The sequence below is a fragment of the Kogia breviceps genome, chromosome 10 (assembly GCF_026419965.1).
Source record: "Kogia breviceps isolate mKogBre1 chromosome 10, mKogBre1 haplotype 1, whole genome shotgun sequence".
Classification (NCBI taxonomy): Eukaryota; Metazoa; Chordata; class Mammalia; order Artiodactyla; family Physeteridae; genus Kogia; species Kogia breviceps.
In genome coordinates, this window is record NC_081319.1 from 67,551,904 (window position 1) to 67,572,153 (window position 20,250).

Genomic DNA, 20,250 nt, shown 5'->3' on the forward strand with positions numbered 1-20,250 from the left:
AAGTAATATAGGCAGGGACTTCCCTGGTGGTCCAGTGGTTAAGACTCCATGCTTCAAATGCAGGGGACGCAGGTTTGATCCCAGGTTGGGGAACTAGGATCTCACATGCCATGTGGTGTGGCGAAAAAATTTTTAAATAAATAAAATTAACAAAATTCGAATTGATATTTTTTAAAGTAATATTTGCAAATCATGTATCTGATAAGGGGTTAATATCCAGAATCTTTTTTTTTTAACTTACGTGACACATGTGAGGTGTCTGGTTTATTCAAACAGTCAGAGTTCCCACCAAGGAACAGAAACTGACTAGCTGGGAGCTGTGGGGCTGAACAGGGCAGGGATGTCCAGGTATCCGAAAATAAAAGGAGCTCAGCTGAGCAGCCAGAGCCACATTAGGGCCAGGCCGAGACTCATGGAGCTCAGCCCCATTCATGGCCTCAGCAATATCCAGAATCTATTTTTTAAATTACTACAACTCAACAACAACAAATAAAACCACACCAAAAAAAAATTGAGAAATGGGCAAAGGACTTGAATAGGCACGTCTCTAAAGATGAAATACAAATGGCCCACAAGCCTGCAAAAAGATGTTCAACCTCACTACTCATCAGAGAAGTGCAAATCAAAACCACAATAAAATATCACCATTAGGATGGCTACAATTAAAAAAAACAAAAAAAAAAGCAGGGACTTGAACAGATATTTGCACACCCATGTTCATAGCAGCACTATATACAATAGTCAAGAGGTGGAAGCAACACAAATGTCCATCAGTGGTTGAATGGGTAAACAGTATGTTGTATACACATACAATGGGAAATTATTCAGCTTTCAAAAAGGAAGGAAATCCTATAATGTGACAACATGGATGAACTTTAAGAACTTTATGCTAAGTGAAATAAGCCAGTCACGAAAAGACAAATACTATATGATTATACTTATATGAGGTATCTAAAGCAGTCAAATTCAGTAAAACATAAAGAAGCACAGTGGTTACCAGGAGCTGGGGAGAGAAGGACATGGGGAATTGTTGTTCTAATATGTACAAAGTTTCAGTTTTGCAAGAAATTTTAGTGATTTGTTGAACAAATATGCAACAAGAGAACATGCTTAACACTGAAATGTATACTTAAAAATGGTTAAAATGGTCAATTTTATGTTAAATGTTTTTTACCACAATTTTTAAAAATTGGTTACATTTCTCTGTACCAGAAATAACTGAATTGAAAATAAAATTACAATAAGATACCAATCACAATCGCAACAAAAGCTCTGAAGTGTCCAAGAGTTAACCAATCATACCCAGATCACTGTGAAAAAGTGAATTTTAAAAAGCATAATAAGTTTCCTGGTGGCCTAGTGGTTAGGAATCCAGGCTTTCACTGCCATGGCCCAGGTTCAATCCCTGGTCAGGGAACTAATATCCTGCAAGCTGCGCGGTGTGGTGGAAGTGGGGACCTAATGAAGAGCAAATAAGTCATTTGAATAAATAAAGACATACCCTCTGCTTTTGCATGGGATGACTTGATCGTAAAAAGAAATCAATTATCCCCACGTTGCTCTATATATTCAGTATAACCTCAATCAAAATTCTACTTTCATTTTGAGAACTCTATAAACTTAATGTAAACTATGTAGGGAAAAAAAAGAAAGGTTCAGAAAGAGTTACAGAAACTTGGGGCAGGGAGGGGTGGAGAGGGAGAGTGTTCTCCCATGTCCCCCAGCAGGAAAGTACAAACTTGGTCTTTTCTTGCAACTGAGGTCTTGTCCAAGGCCAAAAAAAGCCCAAGTTTTGCATCATTCTCCCCCCTACCCCACCCCCCAACCTTGGCTTCTTTCCTTCATATTGTAAATGAGCTGACTGTCCTCCGGCTGCCTTTGGGTCCCACTCTCTGCACTTCACTGCCCCAGGGCTCTAATCTATATGACATCACAGGCTCCCTGCTCCCTGACTTTCTCTTGCTTTTAGCCTTGCCCACACAGCAAAGGGAAGAGGAGAGTGAGGTCAGGGTTTTTATTCCCTTGGCTCCCTCCCTGCAAGGTCAGCTTAGGCTGGCTGTGTCTCTTGGACTGAAGGGTAGGGCATTGCTGCTGGCAAGGCGGGGACTCTACAGGATTTGCCCTGCTCTGGGTTCTGATTATCCCTCCCGTCCCAGGGCGGGGGCAGTGTCGGATGCGGGGGTAGTGACAGCTCAGCTGCTGGTAGCTCCAGGTCACTGTACTGTCCTCCACCCACTTCCTTGTAAATAGTCTCCTTGAACTATCCTGGTGTAAGTGCCTTTCATTTTCCATTGAGGCCTTGATACAATGAAAGTCACTTATTTCTTCATTCCCTGCCCCAGTCCAGTCTGACCAGGGGGCTTGTGGAAGCCCCATATGTGATGGAAAAGAGAGGAAGTGTTGGAAGAGCCAGTGAGCCCCTGTCTGGGAGCAGCCTCTTTGAGTTGGGGGTCTTTCCACTCTCTGCAGCCCCTGCGGACTGGTCTGGCCAGGGGGTGGCAGGAAGCACCAAGGAGGAATCCCCCAGGCCCTGCTCCAGGGCAGTTTGAGGACTCTTGGGAATGGCAGGCACTCCATCCACGACCCAGGTGGGGCTGGGGTTTGACTCCACCCTCATCTGTCATCTGATTCACCCGGTTTTACTTTGGAAACAGAATTACTTGAGAAGATGATCTAAAAATAATTTCCCTAAATAGTGAGGTTAAACACCAATCCCTGTCTGTTCCGTTCACATGAATGTGTGCTGAGTAAGGAAGCAAAGAACCTGGAACACAGGAACACGCGTTCCCTCAGGAAAACACTGAGGAGACAACCTCCCGGGATGCATTTGGTATGTTTGGGGTTTTTTTACTTAAACAACAGAGGGAATTCCCTGGTGGTCCAGTGGTTAGGACTCCTGCTTCCACTGCAAGGGGCACAGGTTCCATCCCTGATTGGGAAACTAAGATGCCATATGCTGTGTGGCATGGCCAAAAATTAAAAATAAATAAATAAAAATAAAATTAAACAACAGAAATTTATTCTCTCACAGTTAAGGAGGCCAGAAGTCTGCAATCAAGGTGTTGAGAGGATTGGTTCCTTCTGGAGGCTCTAAAAGAGAATCTGTTTCGTGCCTCTCTCCTAGTTTCCAATGGTCGCTGGAAATCCTTGGTGTTCCTTTTTTTTTCTTTATATTTTATTTTATTTTAAATTTTTATCGGCGTATACTTGATTTACAATGTCGTGTTAGTTTCTGGTGGGGTGCATTTGATTTTATTACCATCGTCTTCAGCGGTCCAAAGAAGAACCTCAAACTTGGGGTCAACACATTTGGCTAAAGTATTGGTATCTGCCCCAAGGGTTGAAGTGCCTGCCCTCATGGTCACAAACGTGTGTCCTTTATGGGTGGAGAGTTGGCCTAGATGACATATTAAGTCAATTCTAGCTTCAAGTTCATTTTTTAAAACAAGACATTGAAGGGAGAGAACCAATCGTTGTGCCACTTTGATTAGATATAACGCAGAAGCCCAACTCTCTCTCTCTCTCTCTCTCTATCTCTATCTCTCTCTCTATCTCTATCTCACACACACACACACACGCACACCTTTTTGGCACTTTGCTGTGGGTAACATTTTACTCAAACAGTCAGGGGGCAGCGCATCGTTATACCTCTTCTGCCTTCCTTCCAGGCACCACTCCCTCGCCTGTGTAACACACACATTCTCCCTTTTCTCCCTCCTGAAATCTGGCTTCTTGGATCCCAGGAGATCTATGTGGCACTTTTTTCCTACTCCCCATCTGGAAGGGGACAGCCTTCCCTATAAACCAAACACCTACACGATTAGGGCAAAGAAAAGTTTGCACGGGGTCTCCAGAGAGGGACTGGAAGCTCTCTAATTAGCTGACTCTCTCCCTCGTTCCTCCGGGGTCCTGCTACTTTGATTTTCACTGCTGAGACCACACCCAGACCCTTGGGATGTACAGCGTCTCCTTCACAAATGGCCAGGCATAGACAAGACCCAAAGCCCCAGCCAGACTAGACTAGAACATCAGAAGGAATTAGCTTTGTCAAACAAACAAAGACAAGAACAGCAATGCAAAAATGAAAATGAAACAATATGGCAAGACTTCAAACAGCAAGTTCTTAAAGAAAGGTGGTAGTGGGGTAGAGGTGAAAGATTATTTACATGATATACAAGCTAATTAATTAAATGTTATATACAAACTTTTTTTCAGTGAACCATAAAACTGATAAAATTTGTAGAGATTAGTTTTTGAGCTTACATATATGGATCACAGCACATGGCACTCCACTGCTTCCTACATTATATGGCCCAGCTCAGAGAATAGCTATTTTGAACTCATGTGCATTTTCCCCTACCATTGACTTCTTCACGAAACTCCTTCCAGAAGAGATGCCCTGATCACAAGAATCCATCTGGGGAAACTATGGATATGGTGGAAATCAATTCACTGATTGGACAAACCCTGAGCACCTACTTTGTGTTTTTTTTAATTGAAGTAGAGTTGATTTACAATGTTGTATAAATTTCTGCTGTACAGCAAAGTGATTCAGTTATACAAATATATACACATTGGTTTTCGTATTATTTTCCATTATGCTGTATCACAGGATACTGAATATAGTTCCCTGTGCTCTACAGTAGGACCTTATTGTTTATCCATTCTATATATAATAGCTCACATCTGCTAATCCGAAACTCCCAGTCCATCTCTCCCCTTTGGCAACCACAGGTCTGTTCTCTGTGTCCATGGGTCTGGTTCTGTTTCGTAGATAAGTTCATTTGTGTCATATTTTATTTTTAATAATTTTATTTATGTATTTATTTATGGCTGCATTGGGTTTTCGTTGCTGTGCGCAGGCTTTCTCTAGTTGCAGCGAGCGGGGGCTACTCTTCATTTCGGTGCGTGGGCTTCTCATTGCGGTGGCTTCTCTCGTTGCGGAGCACGGGCTCTAGGCGCACGGGCTTCAGTGGTTGCAGGACGCGGGCTCTAGAGCGCAGTCTCAGTAGTTGTGGCGCACGGGCTTAGTTGCTCCGTGGCATGTGGAATCTTCCCGGACCAGGGCTCAAACCCGTGTACCCTGCATTGGCAGGCGGATTCTTAACCACTGCACCACCAGGGAAGTCCCTGTGTCATATTTTAGATTCCATATATAAGCTATATCATATGGTATTTGTCTTTCTCTTCCTGACTTCCTTCACTTAGTGTGATCATCTCTAGGTCCATCCATGTTGCTGCAAATGGCATTATTTTGTTCTTTTTTTATACCTGAGCACCAGCTTGGATATCAAGTCTGTATGAACAGTGCTATCCCCACACTTCTCCAGGCCCCCATCAGCACAGAAACTGTGCAAGGAGGAAGAGTCCCAGCCCCCGTGACCACCCTCCCACCCACTCACACAAATAACCATGGAGACAACAATGCAGGAAGATTCCACACACCGTCTCTCTTCTGACCCCTTCCCCCAGCTCATCAGATTCTGCTCTTATGTGTTCCTACATAGACACCCACACACATGCATCCCTAACCCCTTGTTCTCCCTCCACAATTCTCTGTGAGGCTAAACTCCTCCAGTACTTACCTTCATTTCTGGTTCCTTTCGGTTGCCTAGTCTAGTATCTAACTCTCATTCCAAAGACAATGTCACCTGCGTCCAGCAGGTGTCGCCCTTCACTGGGAACGAAGAGCACTGCTCTTCCGCTGTGTGAAATCCAGCTCCCAACGGTGGAGCCCCCTTGGGTTTGGGGTGGAAGGAAATGTAAGGGGGGATCTGAAGAGTGGTGTGCTCCACAGCATGAGGGTCCTCAGAATACAGCAGCCTAGTTACTTCCAACTCAGGTAGACAGACATCCTATAGAGAATTTGCTGTTCAACCTTGGACAAGTTATTTAACCTCTCTGAAGCTCACTTTCATCTGTGACTCAGAGGGAGACCATCCTTCCTTTCAGGGTGATTGTGGAGAATGAATGAGATACAACATAAAGCACTTAGCCCAGTGCCTAGGTCGTGATAAGCACTCGAGTTACGGTCCCTTTCCCACGTAGGTTATGGAAGAAATAACTGCCCAGAACTCAGACCAGAAATTGAGCTCTGCCCCTTGAATACTGACTATCTGAGGGTCTGTGTCAGAGTTGTGGTGAGGATCAAATGAAACAATGCATGTAAAGCACCTAGTAGAGTGCCTGGCCCAGAAAGTTGTGACTGATATGTCACGAGTGTGGGCTGGCTGTGTGCCAGGTAATGTTTTCAGCCATTTACAAGTATGAACTCATTTAATCCTCATTAAGATCCCTTATGAGGTCAGAAACTGTTAACCCCCTCCTATCCCTGACTCTGTGACTCCATCCCACCACAGTTTATTACCTTCTTATGAATTATCCATCAGAAAACTATCCCCAGTTCTGTCATGTCTAGATGGGAGAATGGGAGGAAACACTGACTCCTCAACTGCAGTAGGAGAGGGAATCAAGCCCAGCCCCTAACTGCCTACAGTTCCTCCTCAGGGCCTCAAGAAAAAGCATGGAAAAAACTGTATTTCCACCAGAGTTTATTCCTCAGAGACGATCACCAGCGACTCATGCCTCTGTGACACAGGGGGCCCCCAAGAGGGCCTTTGACCTTCCTCCCCAGATTATATTCACCCCAGATACGTAGTCTTGGGCTCTACCTATGGACAACACCTTGGTTACAGAATATTCCCAGGAATGAGTTCCCCAAGTTGTAAGGTTTACATAGCAAGGACTGGGAAATTCAAATAATCAAACAGAGAAACCATAGGATCCAAGAAAATGTGGAAGCTTGGAGGGGTTGGAGGAGCACAGCAGCATCCTTAAGAGTTTGAATCTCCTCACGTGGAGAAGAAGTTGTAGGATTTTGCCTCTAGGAAATGTGCTGACCTGCAGAAGAAACGAAAACAAGATAATAAAGCTCCAAACCAATTTGACCCCGTCGTTTGCCCCTATAACCATCCCTATGCCAGAGCCTTTAATAGAGTGATATGGAAAATTCTAGATCACCCAACACTAAGGAGCCACCTTCAGACACTCCGTTGGGTAGAAGAGAAGTGGGTAGGAGCTCCTCCCTCCAGTTCCTGATCCCAGCAACGACAACTTCAATCACATTATCATCCCGAGCCTGGTGGAAGCTCACCCCCGCTCCAAATATTAGCGCCATTAGCTGAACCCAAAGCTGACTCCAACTTTCACCCCCTCCAAAGGACCAGCAGGCAGACAGACCAACAGAGATGTTACCTTCTGGATAATTGGACCCTGGGAGGAAAATGTAGCCTAGGAGAAGAAAAGATTTGAGTGGAGGACAGTCTTGGTGGATATGTTTCTGGTATTATTCACAGCCAATGGGGTAGCCATGGGAGAACCAGTCACAAACAGAAAGTGAACAGAGGGCACTTCCCTGGTGATCCAGCGGTTAAGACTCTGTGCTCCCAATGCAGGGGGCCCAGGTTCGATTCCTGGCCAGGGAACTAGAGACTGCATGCTGCAACTAAAGATCCCCCATGCCAGAACTAAGACCCAACAGAGCCAAATAAATTTTTTTTTTAATGTTTTAAAGTGAGCAGAGGTTGGGATTGAGAGTTCAGGAGGGTCACTCACCGGAGTAGGCAGCTCTCCGCCAGCTGAACAAACCTAGAGAGAAGATGATGAGGCCCAGGCCCAGAGTCACAACACACATGGAAACCTTCACTGTCTGCACTGGCGATAGTCCAGGAGCTGTGGAAATAGAAACTTACTAGAACCAATTTCTCTTGCTCATTCCCAGAGCAACTTCATTTACTGCGACCTCCACCTCAGGTTCAACGGTGCTTTATCCGGACCCCAAGGGTCTAGCTCACACCAATCCAGGCCCAAGGAAGTGGCCTTTCCTCAAAACCCCTATCCTGTGGGTCTCTACTCCTGTGGTTCCCTGGGGAGCCGCTCTCCCTGAGTTAGTACCCCCGCTTTCAGATCCTCTCTAAGATGGTGGGGCCTCTCAAGGCATCCTGTATTCTTCCTTCACCCCAACGGCACCCTCGCTGAGGAATACAGCATTCCCCATCCCTCTCTCCATTTGCCTGTGGTGACAATACTTGCTCTCTTTGACGACTCTATCTGAGCACTTTCCTATGAAATTGTCTTTCTGCCTTTCCTAACTTTACAAGGTTTCATTCCATGAGTTATCCAAGTACTTATGTGTCTCCTACCTGCCCACTTCCAGATTTGGGTCCTTCCAGAACCTGTCTCCACCCACCTCCACAGCCCTCACTTCCTGGAGCAGGCCCTAGTCTGAATCCTGTCCCCCACCCGGATTCCTTTCCTTTAACTACTTCCAATCCCGGGGTTCAGACAATGGCAACTGGCTTTATGCAGTAGCCTCCAAGCGTGTACACCAAAGTGTCTGCCAGCCCTGGCTTCTTCCTCCCTCATAGAGCAGCCCCAATTCAGTATGGCCCCCAGACCGAGAGAGCCCCCTTTCTTCCGTGACCCTCTTTATTTCTCCAACTCCCATTCCTGACCTGACAACAGAATAGTGGAAATCCGAGAAGCCTAGAATATTGCATCACAATTTTGGCTTCTGAAAATATGGTTACCAAATCGACGTCCTCTTCTCAGGACAGTCAGGCTCCCCTCCCACCCTCAGACAAGCACATAACACCAACCACAGCACCACAGCAACAGCAACAGTAACTCTTGTTATGCATGCAGGATCTTCCCCGACCAGGGATCGAACCCCGTGACTCCTGCACTGGAAGCTCGGAGTCTTAACCACTGGACCGCCAGGGAAGTCCAACAATAACTAACTCTTTCCGTGTCTGTATCCCCTGGCCCCTCCTCTGGTCGTTAACCCTCCGTAAGTTCCTCCAGACTCACTCTTTCTCAGCATCTCCCTCTCTCCCCTGTACCGCGGAGGACCTCTCTACATCCCATTCCCTTTGCCAAAATATTGGTGTTCTTTTTACAACCACCCACTTGAAGTAGCTCTCTGTTTTTGTGGGGGGGTTTTGCCACGCTGTACAGCATGTAGGATCTCAGTTTCCCGACCAGGGATGGAACCCGTGCCCCCCGCAGGGGAAGCACGGAGTCCTAACTGGACAGCCAGGGAATGACAGTAGCTCCCTGCTTTAACGCTAATTCCTCCCACCTGTCCCACACTTACTCCAGTCCTGAAGGATGGGTTCAAGAGAGCCAATGTGCTCTACCACACAGGTGTAGGTGTCCCCAAAAGAGGGGCTTGTGGCCAAATGGGAGACAGTCTGGTATGTCCAGTCTCCGTTGGGCTGGGCGGTCTTATAGGCGCTGCTGTGAGGGAGGACCAGCTGCCCATTCTTCCTCCACGTGACGGTCACATCAGCTGGATAGAAGCCCCACACGTAGCAGGCCAGCATCACAGTCTCCTTCGTGTTAAAAGGAGTGGTTTTAGCTACTTGCACAGATGGCGGTCCTGCAGAGGAGGAAAAAAGAGTCACGAAGGAGGGCAACATTCTGGCTTTTCCTCCAACCTGGTTTCTTTCCTACTTGAATTCTTCCTGGATTTTGCCCACCGACCTTCCTGACCCCCACCTCATTCCCACACACATCCCTTTGAAAATGAGGAGTTAGAATGTACTCCTGCTTCACTCTTTCTTGTCTCCCATTTCATCGCTGCTCCTTCCTTTCTTTTTCCTCCAAAATTATATTTGTTCACAATAAGTAGAAGCCAGGGCTGAACTGCAGGCTGTTTCAGAAGTCACTGTATTCATTTCAAGTGCATAAGTGAACTGTCATCCAGAGTTATAGTGGGGGGGTTGCAAAAGTAGGAAAACACCCTTGTCCTCGAATCTCATTGAACAAATTGACTTGATAAAGAAATCCTTTTTTTTTTTCCTTGAATAGTTTAAGGAAACAAGACTAACTCTCCTAAATTTGGACGAGGGGATCCTAATTCATGAGATCATTCATGTTGTCATCTTTTAAGAGTTTATTCTTCTAGGTGACCCTTCCGCTTGCTTGGGTGTTTTTCAAACAAAATCTTCAATAAAAATCCAAGATATTGTGTTAAAATGCAGATTCCCGAGCCTGCATCTCTGGATATTTTCATCCAACAGGTCTGTAGCGGTTCTCAAGGGCTTGTGTTTTTAACAAGCACCTTCCCCAGGCAATTCTGAGAAATCACATCTTAAGACAAAATACTCTGTATGATAGAGAACTTCAAGTTTTCTTTAAAAAAATCTCAAGTCATTCTCAATGCAAGTGATTAAGGGTGAGAGAGTTTGCATCAGAATCCCCTGGGAGGTTTTCCAAATATTCCCATGCCTGGGCCTGTCTCAGACCTGGGACACCAGAACCTGGGCTACAGTGGCATGAGCATTTTGGGAAAAGCCATTCTGGTTATTCTGACAGTTCAACCCCTGGTTGAACTTGGATCTGCCTCCTGAGATGCCCTAAATTGAAGGAAAACTAGCTTACTCTCCCCACGATAGCTCCTCACTGGCTCAAACATCACCTCCCCTTTTTCATTCCTGCCCTACCCCTGTCAATGACCTGTGTCCTCATAAGGGTCAACCCTCCCTCTTTTTACATCCCAGGTCCTCCGATTTTCTGCTTCTTTCCTGCCCACAGCTCAAACCCCTTGCAGGTGAGGGACCCTTCTTGGCCTCGCCTCTCCTAACTGTGCTTCCTAACCGTTCCCCTGCTCCCTTCTCTCCTTACGTATCCTGTGGGTCAGAGATCTCCAGAAGGGCTTGGTGTGTGTGGCACAGTCCTGCAGCCCGTTGGATAAGCGTTGGATCACGTTTTCCTTATGGTTGAGGTAATCTGAGAGGTATTTGGCCAAGGCAGACAATGCCCCAAATTCATAAGGGACCATACTGGCCTGCAGGGGATCCCAGCAGGTCAGCAAATCCTTGTTGAAGGAGATACAATATGTGAACTCTTTTGGGGTCCCATCGTCATCCAGCAGACAGGTGCTTTCCACGTGGGCCACAAAGCCTCCTGCAGGAGCCAGAGAAGGGGGACAGGTCAGAGTCCTCTGCAGGAGCCCAAGCCTCAGTTACACCTGGTGAGTGGGGCACAGGTTTCCCGACTGAGGCAGCATCTGCTGACCAAGCTCATGGACCAGAGTCTCTGAGAGTCCCGGTTAAGGGCATAGATGGTCCTATCAGAGAAGTTTCTAGATCCTGTTTCCTCTTTATGTGAGACTAAGCATGGGGACACAAGTAGCCCAAAATTATTTGCATGTTTAAACACAACAATTTACCCAGGATATGACCTTCAGTAAGGCCAGTGATCGAGTGAGAAAAGGGGTCAAAGGAAAGAGTCAGCCTTGTTCTGTACTGGACACATTATTAACTATTCGTGCCACATGTATTTCTGAAGCACTCGCTGTGTGCTAGGCACTGTGCTAGGAGCTGGGGATGCAGCATTCAACAGGGCAGACATCGTCTTTGCCTACCTTCCAACAGGAAATGTCTATTACACGAATAATTATACAGCTTAATTACATTAAAATTGCTACACAGAAAAGCAACAAGGTCCTACTCTGTAGCACAGGGATCTATAGTCAATAGCCTGGAATAAACCATAATGGAAAAGAATATTGCAAAAGAACGTATACATGTGTATAACTGAGTCACTTTGCTGTACAGCAGAAATTAACACAACTTTGTAAATCAACTAAACTTCAATTAAAAATAAATTTTAAAAATTGCTACAGGGTCTTCCCTGGTGGCGCAGTGGTTGAGGGTCCGCCTGCCGATGCGGGGGACGCGGGTTCGTGCCCTGGTCCGAGAAGATCCCACATGCCGCGGAGCGGCTGGGCCCGTGAGCCATGGCCGCTGAGCCTGCGCGTCCGGGGCCTGTGCTCCGCAACGGGAGAGGCCACAGCGGTGAGAGGCCCTAGTACCGCTAAAAAAAAAAAAATTTCTACAAAGGTACAGTACAAACTGCTATGGGAGCATGTAATAGGGAGACAGACTAGTTTGGGGTATCCGAATCCAATAACACAACTGAACACCCAACCCAAAGGGAGCAGAGGAAGGGAGGCTCCTTACCTGCTCCGGTGCAGCCCAGGCTGAGGCCCAGCAGCAGCGGCAGGAGGGCAGTCATGCTGTCCTCGGGGGAGACACACGGGAATCCCGTCCCCGGGGACCAGCTCTTCCAGTGGTGCTGGGTCCTTGCCTGCCCGAGAAGTCCCAGCCTGGGTAGATGATCTCCAAACACTGAGTGCGAATATGGTATTGCCGGGGCCCCTGGATGCTCTCTAAATGAGCGATTTGGAGCTACCAAGCCCCTCGATACTATACTTGTTCCTTACCTGATCATCTAACTCAGTGTCCCAAACAGAACTGTCAAATTGGCTAGGTAGGCGGGGACAAGTGTAGAGACAAATCGCTGAGCGCCTCAGCCCAGCATCATCAGTTACTAGGTAGATCTCATCCTGCCCTGGGCTTTTAACAGCTGGTCTCTTAACACTCCTAAGGAACAGTCTGTAGATGGATTTCCCTAGCTCAGTGGAGAGAATAAACCCAATATTCCCAAGATGTATGCAGCCTGGACTGCCCACTGGTTTAACTCTTTCTGCTCAAGGTCCTCCTCAAAGACTGGGGACTAGGTAACCTCTCTTGCTTCTTTAAGGGAAGTTACTTGGGAATTTATCCCTTGATTACATATTCCTTGGTCTGTCCTGTCACCCAGGAAACAGGCAGACGAGGGGCCCTTCTGGGGCATGTGGTAGAGGCAGGGCTGCTAAGGAAGGAGATGTAGGGAGAGTGCAGTTAGCTGGCCTCAAAGCAAGACTGCAGAAGAGAAGCAGTTCCTAAGAGATCAGGGCCACAGCCCTGAAAAATCCCTCCCTGGGCTTCCATTGCTTCATCTGTCCTAGCCAGATGAGCTTCACTTTCTCCTTTCTGCTTTCCTAAGCCATAAACCCGAACCGCCTACCCTCTGAACCATCTCAGAGCAGACCGCAGGGCAATACCACTTAACCCCCTTGATAATTAGCTGGTGATGGGCCAATGCCCAAAGCTCATTTGTCTCCCCCAAACTCAAAACTCCCCTGTTTCCCCCACAGGTCCCATCTGTCCTGGGGCAGGTCCCCACATTATGAAGCCACTAGAAAAATGAGATAAAACATCCCTACTTTTCTTCCCCAGGAAAAGACAAATTTTAAATAGCAATTCATTCTCATTGTGAACTATATGATTGATAGATTTTTCCATTACAAATGTAAAACCCTAAATTGGTTTCTCTGTGCTCCCCACTAGGCTTCAGGGCTGCCTCTCCTCGCCTTGCTTTCCTTTTAAAAAATATTTATTTATTTTTTTTAGCTGCGCCAGGTCTTAGTTGCAGCACATGGGATAGTCATTGCCACATGCGGGATCTTTTTAGTTGAGGCATGCAGGATCTATTTCCCTGACCAGGGATCAAACCCAGGCCCCCTGCACTGGGGGCGTGGAGTCTTAACTGCTGCACCACCAGGTAAGTCCAAGCACGTTTCACCTTGCTTTCTGAAAGCTCTTGTATTTGACTTGATAGCGAGCTAAATAAAAGAGGATTAGGAGGGAAGCCCTTGACACCACATTTACCTGTCCTCCTTCCAAGTCCCTGATCCCCAGAGAATCTGCTATTTATGAAGAAAAAAGGAAGGGGGGGAAGCTTACCCCCAAGATGAAAACATACATGAATATCAGGAACAAAAGAGTTGTTTTGTGTAACTAGTTGAGCTTCACTGAAGCTCTGCCCACATTCCCCCCTCACCCATACACTCAGCCCCACTTGTCTTACACCGCTACACTTGAACTTCTCTAATGAACCATTAAGGGTGTTGAATGGGCAGGAAATGGAGGAGGGGGAGTCCAAAATTTGTTAAGCTTCTACTTTGTGACAGATACTATGCTAAGTCAATCCTTTACATGCTATCTCATTTAATCTTAAAAGACCTGTTAATGGTCCTCATTTTACAGTTTGGAAAACAGGTCCAAAGACTCACACCCAAGGTCTCGAGGTACACACACAAACATACACACACACTTGAGTGTGCCCACACACTCACTACATCCTAGGACTGAGATGACCCAAGTAAAGGTAACTCGTGGAGGCCTCCGCTGAGAAAAGGAAAAAGGGAAAAGCCACCTCAATCCTTCTGAGTCTTATCTTTCTGATGCTCAGAGTTCCTCCTGATCTTAGAACCCGTGTCTCTTCCACTTTTTCTTTCGACCGTCTCAAAACTGTAAATTCTCCTACACACATGCTCACTTCCCCCTTATGTCTCTCCTCCTTCCTCCAGGTAGGCAGTGAACCTAACCTCAGGAACCAGGTCTTGGGATCCTTTTCAAGGTCCCCAAAGCCCGCCTGGCACAGGAATGCTTTCCACACAGGAGGGCCTGTGTGGACCTCTGCCAGCTCTCTGAGGTTCAGTAAGCTCCCTCTCGTGTCTAGCTCTCTGCTCGGGCAGCCAAAGGAGATGTGAAACCTTCCATAAGGCAGCAGCAGGAAATGTAGACGATTTTACTTCTCTACTAATGAGAAGTCTGAGGGTGCTTTTTAGAATCAAGCTGGACAGAAAAACCCAGAGACCTGTGCTCAGCGAAGTGGTTTCTTCCTTCCCCTCTTCCTCCTAACCCTACTTTTGTTGTTTTCGTTGTTGTTGTTACAGACATAGCTCTGTCCCCCACCTCTAGTCAACCCCAAAGAATGTTTCAACTGTCCTGTGCATTGTTGGTGATTGGATAACTATTTATGTAACACCCAGGACAGAAGTTGGGGAACCCCAGGCAGCTTCCCATATGCTGTCCCTCTTTTACTACCACTACACAAGGGCCCAAAGAGTGAGTCCCCTTCTTGCCCGCTGCCTCTTCTGCTAAGCTGGCCACCATAGGCCAGAAGTGGACTGACCATGGTGTTTACCTGCAAAGCATTACAGGGACTCCCAAGAGCCAAGAGATGTGGGCTCCGTTCCCATGTCATTCGCTTACAGCTCGGTTGGGGAGTGACAAGAAACATCTAGAAAGAGAAGAGTTTATGTTAATGAAAGTAAGCAATCAGGCCAGTGGACTTAAAAGAGAAAAGAGAAGACATTGTGGGTTTGGTGGACAGGAAGTCCTCTTCATTGAAGGGGCCTGGAAGTGGGCTGGATTCGTGTCGGAGAAGAGGAAGGCGGTTGGCATTCCAGTCTTGGCATATAACCACACGAGCTGGGCAATGTTATAAGGTGCTGTTGTGGGTCTACCAGCTACCTGGACTGACAAAAACAAAAAAGAACTACAATGACATCATTGGCACCTTGAAAGAAGTCAGAAATGTGGTCTTACGCTTTTTCGAGAGTATGGCCATAATAAAAAATCTCTTCTAGGTTCTTCCTAATGTCCCTCCCTGTACGTTCACAGGTTCCTCTTCTGGACAGATAGTGTGTGTGTTTTTTTAATATATATTTTTTTATTTTATTTTATTTATTTTTGGCTGCGTTGGGTCTTCGTTGCTGCGCATGGGCTTTCTCTAGTTGCGGCCAGTGGGGGCTACTCTTTGTTGCAGTGCGCGGGCTTCTCATTGAGGTGGCTTCTCCTTTTTGTGGAGCACGGGCTCTAGGCACGCGGGCTTCAACAGTAGTTGCAGCACGCGGGCTCCAGTAGTTGCAGCACGTGAGCTCAGTAGTTGTGGCTCATGGGCTCTAGAGTGCAGGCTCAGAAGCTGTGGCACACAGGCTTAGTTGCTCCGAGGCATGTGAGATCTTCTGGGACCAGGGTTCGAACCCGTGTCCCCTGCGTTGGCAGGCGGATTCTTAACCACTGCACCACCAGGGAAGTCCTGGATAGATGGTTTTAACTCGAGTCTCCATTTTAAAAACTCAAAAATTGTTCAACTTGTCCACCACTTGTAACTGAAACCAAGAGCGTGAGACCACATTTGTGACTTCCTTCAATGTCTTTTCAAAACTACACACTTCTGCATCCCATCAGGATTACATGACTTCCCAGTCTGTCCAACTTCACGCCTACCCACCTCCCACCTCTCCTCTCCTCGCTCTCCTTCTTCTCTGTTAGGATTCACTGCTCTAGACCCTGACCTTTGAGCTACAGTTGCTGTAACTAATTCAACCTCCTTCCATCCTGCAGCCAGATTACTTGAACTACTAGCGGATATTTTACCTTATTTGCCACCACAACTCTTGAATCATGTTATTACCTCCCCATTTTAACTATGAGAAAATGGAGGCAGAGGGAGGTTAGTGACTGCCCAGCTTTACCCAGATACTAAGTAATAGCACCATGACTTGATTCTAAATTCTATAGTATAATCATATCTTAATAATCCATTAGAAACTAGTTGAAAATTGCCAACCATTTATAATAGGAATTTTAAACCAAATATATTTAGAAATTAACATACAAAAGTATAAAAACTTTCTAGGAAAAAAAGGAAAAGTTTATATTAAAGTATGTAAATGAAGACCTTAAGAAGTGAAGGGACATACCATATTCATGGATAAGCCATCCTAACATAATGAAGAAGTCAGTTTCCCCCCATAGCTCTAACCAAAATCATAGCAGAATTTGGGGAGAACTTGACAAGCTGATTCTATAATGTACATGATAATAAAGTCCATAAGAATCTTAGACAATTTTGATAAAGAAGAGCAAAAATGTGGTTTTCTGGGAGGTGAAGTGGCAAAGAAATGGAAACTAGCCCTACCAAATATTAAAACACAAAAAAAGCCATAATAATTTAAACATGATTAAGTGGACACAGGAACTGACAAACCAATTGAACTGAATAATCCAGAGACAAATCCATGCATATGGGAGAATTTGGCATAAAATTCCTGGGAATAAATCAAATATTTGATACATGGCATTAAAATCAATTTAGTGTTTGGAGAAAAAGAAAGTTGTTAACATACTCATACCATATGGAAAAACTCCAGATCAATAAAGATCTAACTGTGAAAGGAGGACAATAACCCTAATAGAAGAAAGCACAGTGAAATATCATATATGGCCAGATATAAGGCAAAGCTTTTTTACCTAAAATTATTCATCAGAAAAGAGAGAATTACCTTCTATATAAGCCCTTAAGTTTTTTCCTTTCCAAGTTATGGCCACTCTCTCAAAGCTGTTTGGAGAAGATACATTATCCTAAAATGATTTCAATTAATAAATACATGAGGAACCTCCATACTGTTTTCCACAGTGGCTGCACCAATTTACCTTCCCACTAACATTGCATAAGGATTCACCAACAGTATGGAGGTTCCTCAAAAAAATTAAAAATAGAACTAGTATATGATCTAGCAATTCCACTACTGGGTATTTACCCAAAGAAAACAAAAACACTAACTCAAAAAGATACATGCACCCCATTTTCACTGAAGCATTATTTACTATATTTCTATAGTATAATAATATCTCTATAAATATGGAAACAATCTAATTATCCATCAATGCATAAAGAAATCGTGATGTATACATACAATGGAACATTATTCAACCATAAAAAATGAAATCTTGCCATTTGCAAAAACATGGATGGACCTCGAGGGCATTATGGGAAGTGAAATAAGTCAGAGAAAGAAAAATACTGTATAATCTCTCTTATATGTGGAATCTAAAATAAACAAACAAACGGGGACTTCCCTGGTGGCACAGTGGTTAAGAATCCGCCTGCCAACGCAGGGGACACTGGTCTAAGTCCTGGTCCGGGAAGATGCCACATGCCGCAGAGCAACTAAGCCTGTGCGCCACAACTACTGAGCCTGTGCTCTAGAGCCCGCGAGCCACAACTACTGAGGCTGTATGCCACAACTACTGAAGCCCGTGCGCCTAGAGCCTGTGCTGCACAACGAGAGAAGCCACCACAGTGAGAAGCCCACGCACCTCAACGAAGAGTAGCCCCCACTCGCCGCAACTAGAGAAAGCCCTCGTGCAGCAATGAAGACCCAATGCAGCCAAAATTAAATAAATAATTTATAAACAAACAAACACGCAAACGCAAACGAAAAAACAACCAAGCTTATAGAAATGGAGAACAGAACAGTTTCATGGTTGCCAGAGACTGCCAGGGAGGGGTGGGCAGGTAGGAGAAATGAACAAACTGTTTTGGGTGGGTTTTTTAGTTTAAATAAATGGGTTTATTTTTAAAATAAATCAAAGAATTTAGAAGCCATTAGCATAATCACAAATAAATACACGAGAATTAGAATAAAAAATGTTTTATGAAATGTGAAAAGTGGAAACAGCAATATGCCTACATTAAAATGTTATAAAATATGTGATTTTAAATTTGTGAGTTAGTAACTAAATAAAGGCAGTTAGCAGACATTTGACTATTTTCCTATAACTTCTATATACCTAAAACTTTAAATTTTGAAATTGGTCAAAAATCTTTTAAAATATTCTCATTGAGAAAATGGAGACTCCCCCTATCACTTTATGTTCCAGCAAAAATTGTAACGTTACTGCCTTGAGGTTCGAAAGGATGTCTTAAGGTTATGAAAACACAAACCATATGGGTTTTGACTGTCAAAATGAAATCATTCTATTTGGGAAAAGAACCGTATACAGATTTAACTGATGAGCAGCAAAGTGGAAGAAGGCACTTGCAGTATTTATACTGACCTAGGATTGCTATATAAAATATTTCAGAAACCCCCGTACATTCACAAGAAAAAGCCATATTTAAGATAGATAAAAGATATGAATCAGCAATTCACAGAGAGATAAACCTATAAGACGATGTCCAGCCTCACTAGCAAGGAGAGAAAGACAAGTTAAGTCCATTCTCAATGTCTGCATCTTTATTTCTGTCCTGCCCCTACGGGGAGGGGGAAGGGTAAGCTGGGATGAAGTGAGAGAGTGGCATGGACATATATACACTACCAAATGTAAAATCAATAGCTAGTGGGAAGCAGCCGCATAGCACAGGGAGATCACCTCTGTGCTTTGTGACCTCCTAGAGGGGTGGGATAGGGAGGGTGGGAGGGAGAAGCAAGAGGGAGGGGATATGGGGATATATGTATATGTATAGCTGATTCACTTTGTTATAAAGCAGAAACTAACACATCATTGTAAAGCAATTATACTGCAATAAACATGTTAAAAAATAAAAAAATTTTTTTAATTTTTAATTTAAAAAAAAACAAAACGTGAGACCACTTGACACCCACTGTATCGCCAACATTTGAAAGTTAAATAATTTCAAGTGTTAGTGACAATAAAGGAAAGTGAGAACTACCTTGATCTGTTGGTGGGAGTGTAAACTGTTTATGATCCCTGAACCATTGAAATTACAAAGTAGTTGTATGACAAAAAAAACTAACACATAAACCAAGGCAGCATAGCACTGAGAGCAAGGTCTGGGTTGAATGTGCCAAGTCTTGGAATTCCGAGTTCAGTCAAGGTCAGTCAGGGCTGGAGTATTAGAAACAGATTCATGGAAGAGGAGGCACTATTTTTTTTTTTTTAATTAAAGGGGGGACACCAGACGAGAGAGGGTCTGGAAGGCTTCTTGAGTATTATAAGTGACAGTATTATAGAATGCTTGATAGAGAGCATCTAACCTAAGCCCATCATTTTACAGATGAGGAGTTTGAGGCCCAGAGAGGGGGTGTGACTTGTCTAAGGTCACACAGCATAATAAAAGCAGTTTTGAGATTTCCCTGGCAGTCAAGTGGTTAGGACTCCGCGCTTTCACTGCTGTACGCCTGGGTTTAACCCCTTGTTGGGAAAATAAGATCCCACAAGCTATGCAGGGCAACAAATAAATAAATAAATAAAAGCAGTTTTAGGGCTTGACTGGCAGGAAGTTTCTGGATAAGTTGGAAAATGGAGAGAGAGAAATCAGGAAGAACTAGGAAGCAATGAGACAGATGTAGAACGGTAAAGTGAAAAAAAAAAGAAAAACATCTCAAAGGGAGAACATACAATACTTGAAGGTAGATTCAAAGTAGTTTCCAGAAAAGAAGTTAATGATGCTGCTAAATTCCCCAGTGAAAATCCTTGCTAAGTTACTGAGCACCTTTTCTACATGCCAAACGTTGTTCTAAGCATTCTACAAGATGCTAATTTATTTAAGCCTCACAACAACCTTATTAAGGTGGGCACCATTATTATCATCATCCTTTTACAGAAAATGGTACCAAGACACAGAAAGGTTAAGTAACTTGTCCAAGGGCACACAGCTAAAATTTGACAGTCATGACTGAATTCCCAGCAGTTTGGTTCTGGACTCCACACTCTTAACTAGTACATATGCTGCTCTTAGAAATGAGATGGTTCAGAGGAG

At 44.8% G+C, this 20,250-nt stretch overlaps 1 protein-coding gene across 3 annotated transcripts; it reads right to left on the reverse strand.

Moving 5' to 3' along the window:
• Positions 1-6,534: 6,534 nt before the first annotated feature.
• On the reverse strand, positions 6,535-12,325 carry LOC131764040 (HLA class II histocompatibility antigen, DM beta chain). Of its 3 annotated transcripts, none has more exons than XM_067005989.1 (6): positions 12,027-12,325; positions 10,687-10,968; positions 9,155-9,439; positions 7,615-7,731; positions 7,154-7,290; positions 6,535-6,900 (listed from the first exon to the last, which is right to left on the reverse strand). In XM_067005989.1, exons 1-6 carry the CDS (start codon positions 12,079-12,081, stop codon positions 6,763-6,765), a joined length of 1,014 nt encoding a protein of 337 aa, XP_066862090.1. In that variant the 5' UTR covers positions 12,082-12,325; the 3' UTR covers positions 6,535-6,762. The 3 variants fall into 3 exon arrangements, with proteins under 3 accessions (XP_066862090.1, XP_058932917.2, XP_066862092.1); XM_059076934.2 differs by having other exon boundaries at positions 7,255-7,290; positions 12,027-12,322; XM_067005991.1 differs by lacking the exon at positions 7,154-7,290 and having other exon boundaries at positions 12,027-12,310.
• Between the last annotated feature and the right edge of the window lie 7,925 nt (positions 12,326-20,250).